Source organism: Podarcis liolepis, assembly GCF_965112155.1.
Source record: "Podarcis liolepis genome assembly, chromosome: 7".
Lineage (NCBI taxonomy): Eukaryota > Metazoa > Chordata > Lepidosauria > Squamata > Lacertidae > Podarcis > Podarcis liolepis.
Window position 1 is genome coordinate 84,604,223 of NC_139561.1, and position 16,614 is coordinate 84,620,836.

Below are 16,614 nucleotides of genomic sequence, written 5' to 3' on the forward strand. Positions count from 1 at the left end.
CTAGCTCCCAGGCAGCTATTCCACATCCTTGCAACCAGGATCCACCCATCCAATCCATCAGGTCTGCCATAAAATCATTCAGGGGAAAACTAAACAATGAGTCTGCAGGGTCCAAAGTGGGGGCTTGGGCAGATTAATTCCAAATATATGGGGCCACCAAAGAATATGTCTTGTCCCTGACAGCCTCATGAAGGCACCTCTGGTTGAACACTTCACACATCACCATTCGGATACAGATTTATTATTTACAATACTATGGGTAAACCAGAAGAAACGTGGGGTTGGGCAAGATTTTGAACAGCTATTGCATCAACAAGAAACCCGTTTATTTGTTTAAATCCACATATCCTGGGGGGTTGAATTCAGAACTCGACTTCAATTGTTTTATTTAAAATCTATTTTACGTAAAATCCGTTGTATTTAAATACTATTTCAGAACCATCCAAATCTGTTCTGTTTTAAGTCTGTCACTTTATGGGTTGTCTTTGCATTGTGATGCCGGAATTTACGTACTGTTCCTCTAAGTTTCTTTACATTGTCTGCAATTAATTGTTATTTGAGACACATGTGGTCAACTTTATATGTCCTACGCATTTGTGTTGCAAGCATCAGCAGCGACACTATCCAGAGAACACTGATCCACTAGTATGATCCTTACTAGTACGTATATTTCATTGATAATTATTCAGTATGTACTTCTTTATATATTTTGTTCTACTGTATAACTTAAATGCAGGTTGCTCAGTTTTGTTGTCATTCATTGCTTGCAATGCCTTGTATTCCATTTCCAGCTGATGAAGACTTTATTCCGAAACAGTTGAACTATTCCGGATATACTGTTCTTTTGAGACTTCTGAGAGACATCTTCCTTCGAGACTTTTGTGAGACGTCTTCCATTGAGAGATGGCTTGGCGTTCCTCACTATTCATTGATGTGTTGTATGATATATGTGGCTTATTCGTATATTTTGAATGACATCATAACCAATTATATATTCACTAATAGTTATTAGCCAGCATGTTGCGTTTGCATTTTTGTAGATCGTGGTAGACTCAGCAGGTTCAAACTTTGCCTGACTTGCTTCTGAAAAACCCAGCCACAACCCCACATCTCTCACTGGCCCTGCTATGAACGCTCCTTAAGTGTTTTGTCTGGCTGGAATGCCTCCCTGAACTCCAATAATGCCACTTCCTTGCCTGGAGGGAGAACACAGGTGTGTGCTTGTGCAGAAATTAGCCTACCGGAGGACGGCAAACATTAAATTCCTGCTCTGCTCGCTTTTGCCTAAGGCTGTATCCACCCCTGCTATGTGGGCTGAAAACCTTAATATCATCAAAAGTCTCTGTTTGATCTTTTAAAGCAACCTCCAATCTGCAGACCATATTTGGCTTTCTGTTGGTCCCAATTTGCCCTACGAATCTTTTCCTCCCCCAAACCGCATCCACCGGCCCGACACTTGACATGGCTGCTGTCAGGGAACAGCCATCGGTTCAGGAGGGAGAAAGGAAAAGCCGAATGGATTATAGAGAGCCCCGAAGGATCATGGGAAGCAGCTCCTCCTCAGCGGAGGAGAGTAACCACGCCTCCAGTGGAGAGGAGCTGCAGGGCTCAGAGGAGGCGAGGCGGTGCCAGGACACCTTGTCTGGGCAAAGCGGGGAGGAGAGGGGTCCTCCGTTACCCACGCCCTCCCTGCGCAGTAGGCTTCCGCGCAGAGAGGGGAGGCGCAGACTGGGCATCAAGAAATTGCTTTGCTGGGGAAAGTTTAAGAACCGCCCACTCACGGATACTGCCAGTGAATGAGCCAGCCACGATAGCGTGGCACTCTGGACAAATAAAGTTTATTTTTGCAGCTAAAGCAAGGCTTTAATACCGAGTAGGCAGGTAATTGCCTGCTTGCTCTCGAGCAACCGCTTGGAACCTTTACAGCTGCCAATACACAAGTGGCAATCTTAAAGTGTGCTGCTGGTTGTGCCTGGGCAAAAGGAGGATTGCCCCTGATGTAACGTGCATTTTAGAGAAATCACATAAAAGTAATGCAGGAATTCCTAAAGGCTCCCACATTTCACTATTCTGTTATTTATATAGCACTTTTATTTATATATTTAAAATTTCCAAGCTTGTTTGTTTCAGTTCTATACCACCTTTGCGGGTGGTTAACAAATTAAACATGACAAATTAAACATGACAAATTAAAGCAGTAGAATATTAAAATGGAATTACCAGTCAGCACAAAAAAGCAACCTAAAAGCCAGCATAAACACAAGCAGCATAAAGTACATGCCGGTCCTGCTGTCCACCTGCTCACTATCTGCCAGTTCACTTATCCAAACATAAATAATCAGGCCCAAACCTCGCTATACACTCCACAGATTCAGATATCCAAAGAGCCAGAGTTTGCCCACTTCCTCACTTGTTGTGCTTGGCTGGTAAGTGGCAGCCATTTTCGGACAGAAACCGTGGGGAAAGGGAGTGGGGAGAGAGATTGGACAAATCAATTTTTTGCTTTGCTTCCCTTTAGCTGGTTGGCTGCAGCCATTTTAGGAACAAACCATGGCAGGAGGGGACAAAGATAACCGATTCCCAAAGGCATCAATGGAAATTGTGGGTTTGTCTGCAAACATTTGCCTGACAAAGGATTTCCAGGAAATGTATTGAGGATGGCTAGCAGGATATGCTGGTAACAAAGCATTGGTGGTGACTGTTGAAGGGCCTTGAGTTTACTTGAGTTTACAATGTTTATTCCCCAAGCCTTGTCATTTTGCAATCTCCCATTGCCCTCACAACAGCCAACAATAACAAAGTACAGTATATAGAAACCATGCAAATATTTTGCTAACCACTGGTTTTTATGACACTACTTAATTTTGCTTCATTCCACACATAACAGCTGAACTCTATCCTCAGTGAGGTCAGGAAAAGAGCACCCATCCCTTTACCCAACCAGCCAGGGCTTCCATTTTCCAAAGGACCATGCAGGCTCATCTTGGGTCTTCACTATTTGGTTGACTTTGCTTCTGGGGCACGCTTCTCTTCCTGCTGAGTGGCAGAGACAAAAGAAAAGAAAAGCACAGAATGAAGTCAATGCCAAGTTATCACCAACCTAGGTGGGCTTATGGAAGACTGCCATAAAGGAACCGGGGTCAAAGCTTGTCCAACCATAAGGAGGCTGGGGTGACTGCTTATTGCTGTTGCAGTGCTCAATACATATAGCATTAAAACTTGAGTAAAAGCAAAGTTTTTTGAAGGATAATTGCTCTGAACAAACCCAAAAAATCCTAAACTTTTGTTAGCCAGCAGAGGCAGTGACCTTTTAGTGTAAAATATGCCTTTGGCAATGACAAACCTAGACAGCATCTTAAAAAGCAGAGACATCACCTTGCCAACAAAGTTCCATATACTTAAAGCTATGGTTTTCCCAGTAGTGAGGTACGGAAGTGAGAGCTGGACCATAAAGAAGGTTGATCGCCGAAGAATGGATGCTTTTGAATTATGGTGCTGGAGGAGACTCTTGAGAGTCCCATGGACTACAAGAAGATCAAACCTATCCATTCTGAAGGAAATCAGCCCTGAGTGCTCACTGGAAGGACAGATCCTGAAGCTGAGGCTCCAATACTTTGGCCATCTCATGAGAAGAGAAGCTCCCAGGAAAAGACCCTGATGTTGGGAAAGATGGAGGGCACAAGGAGAAGGGGATGGCAGAGGACGAGATGGTTGGACAGTGTTCTCGAAGCTACCAGCATGAGTTTGACCAAACTACGGGAGGCAGTGGAAGACAGGAGTGCCTGGCGTGCTCTGGTCCAGGGGGTCGCGAAGAGTCGGACACGACTAAACGACTAAACAACAACAACAACAACAACAACATGCCTTTGGACATCATGGTAAAGCCCAAAGGTCTACAGGCTGTGTTAAGATGGAAGGCAGAGGTGCAATCTCAGTTAGGATACATGGGGGAGAAATCTGATTCAGTTTGAAGTGAACCTCCCTAATTCACAGTTTCCTAAACAGTACGCAAACATCCTTTGGACGTCACTTTTCCAAATATTGCAGTGCATTTTCAAAGCCAAATAATGTGTACAAAGATGCATATAGTATATTTTTTAAAACAACAACACAAGAATGTGCATTCTATTAGGGGAAGTACAGAATTGTACACACATATGCATATCACAATAAATTCAGTTAAACTGCTAATGAATCTTCATGAGGACTTTTTTAAAAAAAATATATAAACTCATGTGCAGAATTGAGCTTACTGAAAAATCTTTACCAGTTCCATCCATTATTGGGAGAGAAGTACAAATAAACACAGGGGACTGACTTACTTTGTTATTTGTGGTGTCACCAGAATCAGTCGGGCTGTAAGGGGGTGGAGCCTGGAACACAAAAATATAGATACCAGGGGATGAGAGCAGATGTTGAAAAGTGCATGGCTTCAGACAGTGGGGACTAAGCTTTAGAAATCCAGCCACTTGCATCATAACTGTTTTCTTGTTCCAACTTTTCATCCTCAGAGACCTGAAACTGCTATGCAGTCTCATCCATCTTTTCCAACTCTGTGCTGAATCATTTAAAAACAGAAATCAGGCATTCACCCAGAAATCATTAATATCCCATCCAGAATTTTGCAGGTAAAAAGCTGAGGGCCTCCTCAAATTATTTTTGGGGAGCCTCATTTCTTTGACAAATGGCCGTTTCCCAGGTTAGATGCCCCATAAACCACACTGGCAGGTTTAAGCTAAGGACAAAAGAGGAGAAAAACCAACTCACTTTAATCTCAGAAAATTCAAAGCGGTTCACTGAGACGTCACCTTTGACCTCCAAGGTCTGGATTTCTTTGAGGGGAACACGGTGCTTGTACTCCAAAAAGTGATTTCCATTGACATACACCTACAGGAAAAATGAAACAAGTATTCCCTCATTCAGTTACCAGCTGGCAGGTACAAGAACAAGGCTTCAGGTGTTTTAAAGACTACCAGGCGTAATACAATGTGAGTTCTTGTGGGATATAGCTTCTTAAAAAACCATCTTTAGATGCGGCCACGATGGCCAACTATCGCCCAGTCTCAAATCTTCCATTCTTGGGCAAGGTGATTGAGCGAGTGGTTGCTGAACAACTCCAGGCACGCCTGGAAGAAGCGGACCATTTGGATCCAGTCGGGATTCAGGCCTCATCATGGGACTGAAACTGCCTTGGTCGCACTGGTTGATGATCTCCGGCGGGCTAGGGACAAAGGTGAGAGCTGTTTCCTAGTTCTGCTGGATCTCTCAGCGGCCTTTGACACCATCGACCATAACATCCTTCTGGACCATCTAGAGGGGCTGGGAGCTGGGGGCACTGTTATACGGTGGTTCCGCTCTTTCCTCCTGGGCCGTGTCCAGAAAGTGGTGTTGGGGGATGAATGTTCAGACCCCTGGGCTCTCACTTGTGGGGTGCCTCAGGGTTCCGTCCTCTCCCCTGTGCTTTTTAATATCTAGATGAAGCCGCTGGGAGAGATCATCAGGGGGTTTGGGCTGGGTGTTCATCAGTATGAGGATGATACCCAGCTCTACCTCTCTTTTAAATCAGAACCAGTGAAGACGGTGAAGGTCCTGTGTGAGTGCCTGGAGGCGGTTGGAGGATGGATGGCGGCTAACAGATTGAGGTAGAATCCTAAAAAGACAGAAGTACTGTTTTGGGGGGACAGGGGGCGGGTGGGTGTGGGGGACTCCCTGGTCCTGAATGGGGTAACTGTGCCCCTTAAGGACCAGGTGCGCAGCCTGGGAGTCATTTTGGACTCACAGCTGTCCATGGAGGCGCAGGTTAATTCTGTGTCCAGGGCGGCTGTCTACCAGCTCCATCTGGTACGCAGGCTGAGACCCTACCTGCCTGCAGACTGTCTCGCCAGAGTGGTGCATGCTCTAGTTATCTCCCGCTTGGACTACTGCAATGCGCTCTACGTGGGGCTACCTTTGAAGGTGACTCGGAAATTGCAATTAATCCAGAATGCGGCAGCTAGACTGGTGACTGGGAGTGGCCGTCGGGACCATATAACACTATAGTTCCCAGTACGTTTCCGAGCACAATTCAAAGTGTTGGTGCTGATCTTTAAAGCCCTAAATGGCCTCGGTCCTGTATACCTGAAGGAGCATCTCCAACCCCATTGTTATGCCCGGACACTGAGATCCAGCGCTGAGGGCCTTCTGGCGGTTCCCTCATTGCGAGAAGTGAGGTTAAAGGGAACCAGGCAGAGGGCCTTCTCGGTAGTGGCGCCTGCCCTGTGGAACGCCCTCCCTTCAGATGTGAAGGAAATAAGCAGCTATCCTATCTTTAAAAGACATCAGAAGGCGGCCCTGTTTAGGGAAGTTTTTAATATTTAATGCTGTATTGTTTTTAATACTTGATTGGAAGCCGTCCAGATGGGCGGGGTATAAAAAATTATTATTATTATTATTATTATTATTATTATTATTATTATTATTATTTCCTCCTCAGCCTTTCCTTTTCCAGCTGACACTCCAGGTTACTTACTATCAAATGGAGTAACCTGGCTCACCACCCCAGTCCCACCGCACCTGATAGCAGCCACTCTCAACATCGATGGTCATCTCAAAAGAATTGTTTTGCTTGAAAGGCATGATGGGGGCAATTTCCTCTTCTCCCCAGAAGACTTCGTCACTCTTCCAGAACTCCCAGAGCTGTTTTTCACTTTTCATCTGCGTGTTGCACACGACCACCGGCTTTAGCATATCAAATCGTGGATTGAAGTGGAAGGCGATGTCGCCATTGGCGCACAGAAAATTCACTGCAAATCTGAAATGTAAGAAGGGCAGAAGCACTGTGAGGAAGGAGAGAGCAGCCGATCGCAGAGGGAAAGGAACTGGAAAAGCCAAGTGGACAAAGAAGCAGGAACAACAATACACATGTGGTGGGGTTGTGAGGAGATTGAGAAATTTTGGGGAGTAATGCATGAGGAATTAAAGAAAATGTTGAAAATCCCAATTGTTAGAAAGCCAGAGGCATATCTCCTAGGCGTGATAGGGAAAGCTATACCGCAAGTGGGAAAAAAGAATTTTTCTATATGCAACTACGGCAGTCAGGGTAGTGATTGCTTCTAAATAGAAATCTCAAATCTTGCCCTCAAAAGAGGGGTGGATTTGCAAATTAGATGTCAAAGAGAACAACAACTACCAGACTTTTAGAAGACATCTGAAGGCAGCCCTGTTTAGGGAAGCTTTTAATGTTTGATGTATTACAGTATTTTAATATTTTTTTGGAAGCAGCCCAGAGAGGCTGGGGAAGCCCAGCCAGATGGGCGGGGGTATAAATATTAAATTAATTTATTATTATTATTATTATTATTATTATTATTATTATTATTATTTATTTAGAACTGGCAAAGCTAACCTCAATCGTAAGATATCAGTCGAATCAAAAATTAAAAAAGGAATGGAAATGTTTCAAAGATTTTATGTTAAAATCTTGTAATAAGAAAGATATGCTAATATGCCTAGAATAAAAATGTAAAGTATATCCATGAATTGGAAAAGAGAAGAGATAAATTGGAAAAGAGAAGATATAAAAGAAATACAAAGAATGATAAATTTGGAGAATGCAAAGATAAAAGCGGAAATAGAGATTCAAAGAAGTCGAATTGTGGTGGAAGAAAGCTGTGGGTGGGGGGAGTATTATATGATAAGTATGTAATATTTGTTTTCAGCGTTTTTGGATTGTTTTCAATCTTTTTTTCTTTTTTGTTGTTGTTTGGTTTTTTTCTGTATTATTTAAACAAAAATAAATAAACATGCAAACCAAAAAAGAAAAAAGAAACGGCCAAGTGGAGGGGAGAATGGAGCAAGAGAAAGGCAAGGTTTGGAAAGGGCAGGATTCATGAAGGCTGACCAGAGGGAGCACAACTGGGACTCAGCAAAAGGAAGTGGGAACACCACAGCAAAGTTTAAACCACAGAGCCTAGGACTTGCCGATCAGAAGGTCAGTGGTTCGAATCCCCGTGATGGGGTGAGCTCCCATTGCTGGGTCCCTGCTCCTGCCAACCTAGCCGTTCGAAAGCATGTCAAAGTGCAAGATAAATAGGTACCGCTCCGGCGGGAAGGTAAACGGCGTTTCCATGTGCTGCTCTGGACTAAGCCAGAAGCGGCTTAGTCATGCTGGCCACATGACCCGGAAGCTGTACGCCGGCTCCCTCAGCCAATAAAGCGAGATGAGCGCCACAACCCCAGAGTCAGTCACGACTGGACCTAATGGTCAGGGGTCCCTTTACCTTTACCTATAGCATGCCCATTGATTATCCTCCCCGAGTCTTTTAAGCATGAATATAATTCTATCAAGGCATGTACTTGCCAGTGCTCTGAATTAACCCTCCAACGAATAACAGGCTGAAGTTCATTCCCAGATCCTTATCCCCGATTCCAGGTTCCTCGCTTGACAAAACAGAGAGCTGAGGGAACAGCTTGAATCAGGACTTCCGGTGCATGTGCCCCTGTAGTCCAATACACCTCTGTGATAAGATGCTCACTAGCTCTCAGTAATATATATATATATATTTATATATATTCCAGGGGAAGACATATTCATTAACATCCAAGTCTCAAGATTTGCTCTGGCCACTGAGAAAATGCAAGCCAGGTTCCAAGAAACTTGGTGTGTGTGTGTGCTTCTGTTCTGTTGTAATATTTAACACTTTATAGCTTATTGAAGAGTTACTGTTATGTACTGAAGTTCTCACCCTGGGCCAGCAGGGGGATACTGTAGATAGTTATGCAAATGAAGGATTGAAAGTGACATTCAGTGATTGGATAGTTTGTATGCAAATGAAGGATCGAAAGTGACGTTCAGGGATTGGATAGTTTTAGAAAGTTGTTACAGTAACAAGGTACTGGAGCTCTATATAAGCAGGCTGACTGAGCCCTTCAGTTCAGTTCTGTCCTGTGAATAAACAAGAGCTGTTTGAAGAATCGCTGTGTCGTCTGATATGTTCGCCCACAACTTAACAGTTACAGTGTGTGATATGCATGTCATAGAATTCTATTTAATATTGATCCAGAGCAGAACCCCAATGTACAGTGAAATGTACTCCAGGCTTAGTACATAACATATAGTTAACAGAGTAAAAATCTAAACACGTTGCAGGATTCCCTAAAAATAGACCAGAGGCTATTAATATTTCATCCAGCAGAGCTTTACTGCTACTGAAGGCAGATGAGCATTATGGTCACAAATCCAATACATTCAGGATTGTCAATGTCCCTAAGAAATCCAGTTGCACCAGACTTAACTTAAACGTACGATAACTTATAATACATCTAAACCTTAACACTATACAGTATGCAGAGATAGAAAGAGAAAGTGAATCCCAGGCTCCTTCTGGCCCTACTTTTATAGTCAGCATGACCTTCACAGAAACAGATAAGCGAACCAGTTTAAACCAACTGTACTAGCTTCTCTGGAGAGAATACTCAAACATCATGAACCTTCTTGCTTGTTTCTTTCACACAGAGAAGCTTTCAGAATCCTCTTGAATTAATTAAAATAGGAAAGATCTCTACACATCAGATCAATACAGTGGTACCTCGGGTTAGAGACGCTTCAGGTTACATACGCTTCAGGTTACAGACTCCACTAACCCAGAAATAGTGCTTCAGGTTAAGAACTTTGCTTCAGGGTGAGAACAGAAATCGAGCTCCGGTGGCACGGCAGCAGCGGGAGGCCCCATTAGCTAAAGTGGTGCTTCAGGTTAAGAACAGTTTCAGGTTAAGAACGGACCTCCAGAACGAATTAAATACTTAACCCGAGGTACCACTGTACTTTCTGCACCAAGAAAGGCAAACTGACAGTGCAAGGGGGTGTTATTAGTTTTCAGGTGTGTGGGTGTGTGGGTGTGCTGAATACCTCAAAATGATTATTTAGCTCAGCCAGTAGACCACAAGACTCTTAATCTCAGGGTTGTGGATTCGAGCCTCACACTGAACAAATACTCCTGCATTGCAGGGGATAGACTAGATGACTCTCGTGGTCCCTTCCAACTCTACAGTTCTGTGATACTTTTATTTGTTTGTTGTGTCTTTACTGTGGTGGTCTATTGCAAGAACAAATGGCAACAAAATCAAGCGGCAAAATAAGCCCCACAGTAACACATTCAAATCAGCAACAACGCTTTTCAAACTTTTTAAAATTTTATTTTAAATCAGCATTTCTTTATGGAGTACTATTTTTTAAATTATTCCTAAGTGAACTCAAGAAGATTCAAGCAAAACACGGCTGCTTCACTACCCTGACAGACTGTATACATCACCCCACATCCATGATTTTGGTCACAGAGGAAGAAGGGCCAGTTCTGAGAGGAAGAGATGGATGGGGCAGGATAAAGGTAAAGGTAAAGGTACCCCTGCCCGTACGGGCCAGTCTTGCCAGACTCTAGGGTTGTGCGCTCATCTCACTCTATAGGCCGGGAGCCAGCGCTGTCCGCAGACACTTCCGGGTCACGTGGCCAGCGTGACAAGCTGCATCTGGCGAGCCAGCGCAGCACACGGAACGCCGTTTACCTTCCCGCTGGTAAGCAGTCCCTATTTATCTACTTGCACCCGGAGGTGCTTTCAAACTGCTAGGTTGGCAGGCGCTGGGACCGAACGACGGGAGCGCACCCCGCCACGGGGATTCGAACCGCCGACCATGTGATTGGCAAGTCCTAGGCGCTGAGGTTTTACCCACAGCGCCACCCGCGTCCCTTATGGGGCAGGATGGTTCCCCCCAAAAAAGGGAATTGAACATGACCAGCAGGCTGGACAAACCTTTTCGTGTATGGTCGGACAAAGCCTTGGATTAAAAACCTCTTTCCATCTCTGAGGCCTTCAATATTGGTCCAAGCAGCAGCAATGGGTAAACTCTGTGGAGTGGGGAGGAAAGTGCAAAAAGAAGGTCATCACATTCTCGATCCAATAGCCTCAAACTCAGCCTCAAAATTATCCCAACTGTCATGAAGATAACTCACATTTTAATGGAAACTGTTTATATCGGCTGCATACATGCTATAGTTTTAAAGCACATTTGAAGCACATTCTCTCCTCACCTCACTGTACTTTGTTAGGGGTTGCTGAGAATCATAACTCTCTGGGGGGTAATGCCAGAATGCCCAGAATTATTTGAGGGGGGGAAAGGCGTGTCGAATGTATTTTAAAGGTAGAATTTTATGTATCCGTTGTTTGAAATGAGAATTTGTTTTAAGAGCACAGCCTTCAAGGGCCCTGGGTGGAGATGACAACACTGCACAGAACCCCAGCTCAGGTTTTGAGAGTCTACCCCCATATTCTGTGCTAGTATAAACTGCATTTGTGGATGTTGTTGTTGTTGTTGTTTAGTCGCGTCCGACTCTTTGTGACCCCATGGACCAGAGCACGCCAGGCACTCCTGTCTTCCCCTGCCTCCCGCAGTTTGGTCAAACTCATGCTGGTAGCTTCGAGAACACTGTCCAACCATCTCGTCCTCTGTCGTCCCCTTCTCCTTGTGCCCTCCCATCTTTCCCAACATCAGGGTCTTTTCCAGGGAGTCTTATCTTCTCATGAGGTGGTCAAAGTATTGGAGCCTCAGCTTCAGGATCTGTCCTTCCAGTGAGCACTCAGGGGTCCCTTTACCTTTACTTCCAGTAGAGATTTATAATAGATGATGATGATAAATGTATAGTTCATTTTGGAGAATAGGAACAAGGATGTGATGCTTTTTGCTGTTTCTGCTCCACAGAGTGTTCCCTTTCTGCAATCCTTTCACGCGCCCTTGCGTGGGGAGATGTCGATTTGCATCATAGGTCCTGTATTCCGCAAAAGGGTATGTCTCCCTGTGTGCCTCCTCTTTGCCTCCCATGCCCTCCTTCCCTCAACAAATGCCCTTGAAGGACCACACATATCTGCTATTTGGCTCCCTGAAGCACAGATTCACACAAAGCGGCAAGACGCTCTTGCAGGTTATTAACAGGATTTTTATTTGAAGTGCATATGCAGAACAAAGGCACAGGGTGATCAGAACGCAACCTGTACACAGTAGTCAGGGTGCGTCCCTTTATATAGATTTGCAAAATAGAATACCACCTGATCTCTTGTAAGTCACCTGATTTCTTGTAAATCACCTGATTTCTGGGAAATCGAAACTTATAATAAGTTCCATAAATTAAGGGGTTTACAGCTGTAAAGGTTAAGATTAAAGAAAAAAGGAGGTTATAAATTTGATAAAACTAAGAGTAAGGATTTGCTGGGGAAAAAAGTTTGAAAATAGAATGCAGAAAGGGGAGGTATGGGGGAGTCGGGGAAATAAGTCACATGAAAACAAGGATCTGAAATTATACATGTTATTTGGTTTTGTGTTTGTTTGTGTTGTTGTGTTTGTTTGTTTGTTTGTTTGTTTGTTTGTTTGTTAAAAAATTTGTGAAAAATTGAATAAAAAAATTTATTTTTAAAAAAAGAAACTTATAATAAGTTCCTATTACCATATAAGGTCTTGGTCTTCTCTCCCTCCTTCCTGCAACCTCCCTCATCCTGGCATTACAAGAAATCCTTGTTCCTTATCTCTATCTGCCCAAGCTAGACATTCCGAGAGGCCCATTTGCAATGTAACATTTAAGCATGTCCTTCAATAATAGAACAATTATATTGTAATATGCTCCTTCACCCTTACCCCTCCTACAATCTTTCTCCTATTGCTAAAGAATTTCCCAGGCTGAAGTCAGAAAGTTATCTTGTTGTAGTTGTTGTTTTTTAGTCATTTAGTTGTGTCCAACTCTTCGTGACCCCACGGACCAGAGCACGCCAGGCACTCCTGTCTTCCACTGCCTCCCGCAGTTTGGTCAAACTCATGCTGGTAGCTTCAAGAACACTGTCCAACCATCTCGTCCTCTGTTGTCCCCTTCTCCTTGTGCCCTCCATCTTTCCCAACATCAGGGTCTTTTCCAGGGAGTCTTCTCTTCTCATGAGGTGGCCAAAGTATTGGAGCCTCAGCTTCAGGATCTGTCCTTCCAGTGAGCACTCAGGGCTGATTTCCTTCAGAATGGAGAGGTCTGATCTTCTTGCAGTCCATGGGACTCTCAAGAGTCTCCTCCAGCACCATAATTCAAAAATTAACTGCATTTATATACTAATATTCATTCAATCATCTTTTACTGGCATAATTTAGACACCACATGATAAGGCTGAGCCAGGAGCACCACCACTCTCCCCCATAAAGAAAGCGTTGTTCCCCCTCTGAAATGCACTATCTCTGCACCCCACCCGCCATCTTGGAGCTGGTTCATCAACTTTTCGTCTCACATTCTCCTGGCGTGAAAGTGAGATGGGCCAGTCTGTCCATTTTGGTTTTTCTCAATTTCTTATTTCTCCAATCCTAAGAATAGCTCTCCACACTCCCACATCAGGTGCACTTTCTTTCCTCAAAGCCCCTATGAAAACTAAATCAGCACTTTGGCGTGCATTTCTTGTAATATACCGTATAACACGTTCTCATGCAGTCGCGCCTCATACACATATTTTTGCAAATTGATTTCCCCTGATAAAACACGTTTCTGTATATTATTTTCATATGTGTGTTTTTATTTCCGCATTACCCCAGTACTCTTGTGCATATTATTTTGCTACATTGTTAAATTCAGAGAAGTAAGTTCCAAAGGATAGGAATCATAACTCTCTGAGGAGTAATGCCAGAATGCCAGGATTCTTTGACGGGGAAAAGGTGTATTGAGTATTCATTCATTCATCCTTTATTGCCATAATTTAGACAATAAAAATCATAAAAACGGGGGGGGGGATCTATAAAACATAGGTAATCCAGACATATTAAACACATAAAACATAAAAGACTCAGTACTAAAAATTAAGGAACGGGAAACCTCAGAGCACATTCTCGGCTAAGGAAGTTATGATCAGTACCAGGACCAAGATCAAAAGTATTTTTGCCCAAAACCCACTCCTAGTTCTCCACCCCCAAACCCCTTTTCCCTTTTTCAGCAACCTAACTTGGGGTCAGGTAAGCTTTTCAGTTACCGTAGATATGATCCTGTTAGAAAACTGGAGTCATAAACACTTGCCGATTTGTGACAAATAACTCCTGAGAGATCTCAATCTGCTTTCTGCTCACCTGGCTTCCTGAGAGCAAAGGCTCTTCTGCTTTCCCCAAATAATCTTTAGGCTGCTTTCCCATACCCTGCAAGCCCCATTTAACAATGGGACTTACTTCAGAGTAGCCAAACTTTCAACTGTGTAGGTGATTTCACGGAACATGGGATGGAGAGGAAGATTCTATCCTGAAGAAACTCTTACGCAGATTCACAAAACTTCTGAGAAGTCAACAACATGATTTTCCCACAAGGCAAAACAGGGGCAGTTCTCTGCTATGGAAAGGGGCATTAAATAGGGGCTGTGCCAGCTAAAACGAGGCCGTTAAGAGCCGATCCTTTCCTTAGGAGTGAACTGCGTCACATGTCAAGAAAGATGCTGTCGTTTTTCCTGGTGATGATAAAGCAACAGCTCAGTGCTGGGGATCAACAGCACATGCTAAGGCTGAACCAGAAGCACCACCCCACTCCCACATGAAGAAGGGGTGGTTCCCCCTCTGACATGCCCTTTCTCTGCACCCCACTCACCATCTTGCAGCTAGTTCGTCAGCTTTTCTTCTCACGTTCTCCTGGAGTGAAAATGAAAGCAAAGCCTCATCTAGCAAACATCAACCTTCCTCAGTAAAGGAGTGGGACACAAAGCTGGCAGCTCCTTTTGAGCATAGTTCAGGCCACGGGGAGAACATCCTCATGGAGGGCAGGGATGGGCCAGTCTGTCCATTTTGGTTTTTCTCAATTTCTCATTTGTTTTAAGAGCATGGCTTTCAAGGGCCCAGGGTAGAGATGAGAACACTGCACAGAACCGCAGCTCAGGTTTTGAGAGTCTACCCCCATCTTCTGTGCTAGTATAAATTGCATTTATATACTAATATTCATTCATCCTTTATTTGCATAATTTAGACAATAAAAGTCATAAAAGATAGGGGGAATCTATAAAACACAGGTAAACGAGACTTATTAAACACATAAAACATAGAAGACTCAGTACTGAAAATTAAGGAACGGGAAACCTCAGAGCACATTCTCGGCTAAGGAAGTTATGATCAGTACCAGGACCAAGATCAAAAGTATTTTTGACCAAAACCCACTCCTAGTTCTCCACCCCCAAACCCCTGTGTCCTTTTTCAGCAACCTAACTTGGGGTCAGGTAAGCTTTTCAGTTAGAAAAGATCCTGCTAGAAAACTGGAGTCATAAACACTTGCCGATTTCTGACAAATAACTCCTGAGAGATCTCAATCTGCCTTCTGCTCACCTGACTTCCTGAGAGCAAAGGCTCTTCTACTTTCCCCAAATAATCTTTAGGCTGCTTTCCCATACCCTGCAATCCCCATTTAACAATGGGACTTACTTCAGAGTAGCCAAACTTTCAACCGTGTAGGTGATTTCACGGAACATGGGATGGAGAGGAAGATTCTATCCTGAAGAAACTTTTACGCAGATTCACAAAACTTCTGAGAAGTCAACAACATGATTTTCCCACAAGGCAAAACAGGGGCAGTGCTCTGCTATGGAAAGGGGCATTAAATAGGGGGGGGGGGTGCCAGCTAAAATGAGGCCGTTAAGAGCCGATCCTTTCCTTAGGAGTGAACTGCGTCACATGTCAAGAAAGATGCTGTCGCTTTTCCTGATGATGATAAAGCAACAGCTCAGTGCTGGGGATCAACAGCACATGCTAAGGCTGAACCAGAAGCACCACCCCACTCCCACATGAAGAAGGGGTGGTTCCCCCTCTGACATGCCCTTTCTCTGCACCCCACTCACCATCTTGCAGCTAGTTCGTCAGCTTTTCTTCTCACGTTCTCCTGGCGTGAAAGTGAAAGCAAAGCCTCATCTAGCAAACATCAAGCTTCCTCGTGAAAGGGGTGGGACGCAATTCTGGCAGCTCCTTTTGAGCATAGTTCAGGCCACGGGGAGAACATCCTCATGGAGGGCAGGGATGGGCCAGTCTGTCCATTTTGGTTTCTCTCGATTTTTCATTTTCCCAATCTTAAGTATAGGTAAAGGTAAAGGGGACCCCTTTAGTTAGCATTCTAGAAACTGATGACTATATAGTGCAAAATAAAATATACAGCTGTTGTTAGTCCTCCTCCCCCCCCTCGCCCAGCTGCATTGGCTGCTTATCTGCTTCCAAGTACAGGTCAATGAACCTGCCTTGACCCATAAAGCCTGAAATTGGTTGGGGGGGCAGATAACCTGGAGGACTCTGGTGGAATCTAAGGTAAAGGTAAAGGGACCCCTGACCATTAGGTCCAGCAGTGGCTGACTCTGGGGTTGCGGCGCTCATCTCACTTTACAGGCCGAGGTAGCCAGCGTACAGCTTCCAGGTCATGTGGCCAGCATGACTAAGCCGCTTCTGGTGAACCAGAGCAGTGCACAGAAACGCCATTTACCTTCCCGCTGGAGTGGTACCTATTTATCTACTTGCACTTTGACGTGCTTTCGAACTGCTAGATTGGCAGGAGCAGGGACCGAGCAACGGAAGCTCACCCTGTCGCGGGGATTCGAACTGCCAACCTTCTGATCGGC

General features: G+C 44.3%; 1 protein-coding gene across 5 annotated transcripts; it reads right to left on the reverse strand.

The window, feature by feature from the left end:
* Nucleotides 1–2,068: 2,068 nt before the first annotated feature.
* LOC310712710 (galectin-5-like) lies at nucleotides 2,069–15,904 on the reverse strand. Of its 5 annotated transcripts, none has more exons than XM_083516037.1 (6): nucleotides 15,850–15,904; nucleotides 10,786–10,880; nucleotides 6,553–6,790; nucleotides 4,768–4,887; nucleotides 4,323–4,373; nucleotides 2,069–3,036 (listed from the first exon to the last, which is right to left on the reverse strand). In XM_083516037.1, exons 1-6 carry the CDS (start codon nucleotides 15,850–15,852, stop codon nucleotides 2,995–2,997), a joined length of 549 nt encoding a protein of 182 aa, XP_083372163.1. In that variant the 5' UTR covers nucleotides 15,853–15,904; the 3' UTR covers nucleotides 2,069–2,994. The 5 variants fall into 5 exon arrangements, with proteins under 5 accessions (XP_083372163.1, XP_083372164.1, XP_083372161.1 ...); XM_083516038.1 differs by lacking the exon at nucleotides 15,850–15,904 and adding an exon at nucleotides 14,616–14,759 and having other exon boundaries at nucleotides 2,069–3,033; XM_083516035.1 differs by lacking the exon at nucleotides 15,850–15,904 and adding an exon at nucleotides 14,616–14,758.
* Between the last annotated feature and the right edge of the window lie 710 nt (nucleotides 15,905–16,614).

Excerpts from the sequence above, each read along its gene's own strand:
- LOC310712710 (XM_083516037.1), bottom strand. Across the intron at positions 4,374-4,767 it reads TTGAATTTTCTGAGATTAAA|GCTCCACCCCCTTACAGCCC; the intron begins GTGAGTTGGTTT and ends TTTGTGTTCCAG. Across the intron at positions 3,037-4,322 it reads GTGACACCACAAATAACAAA|CAGGAAGAGAAGCGTGCCCC; the intron begins GTAAGTCAGTCC and ends TCTGCCACTCAG.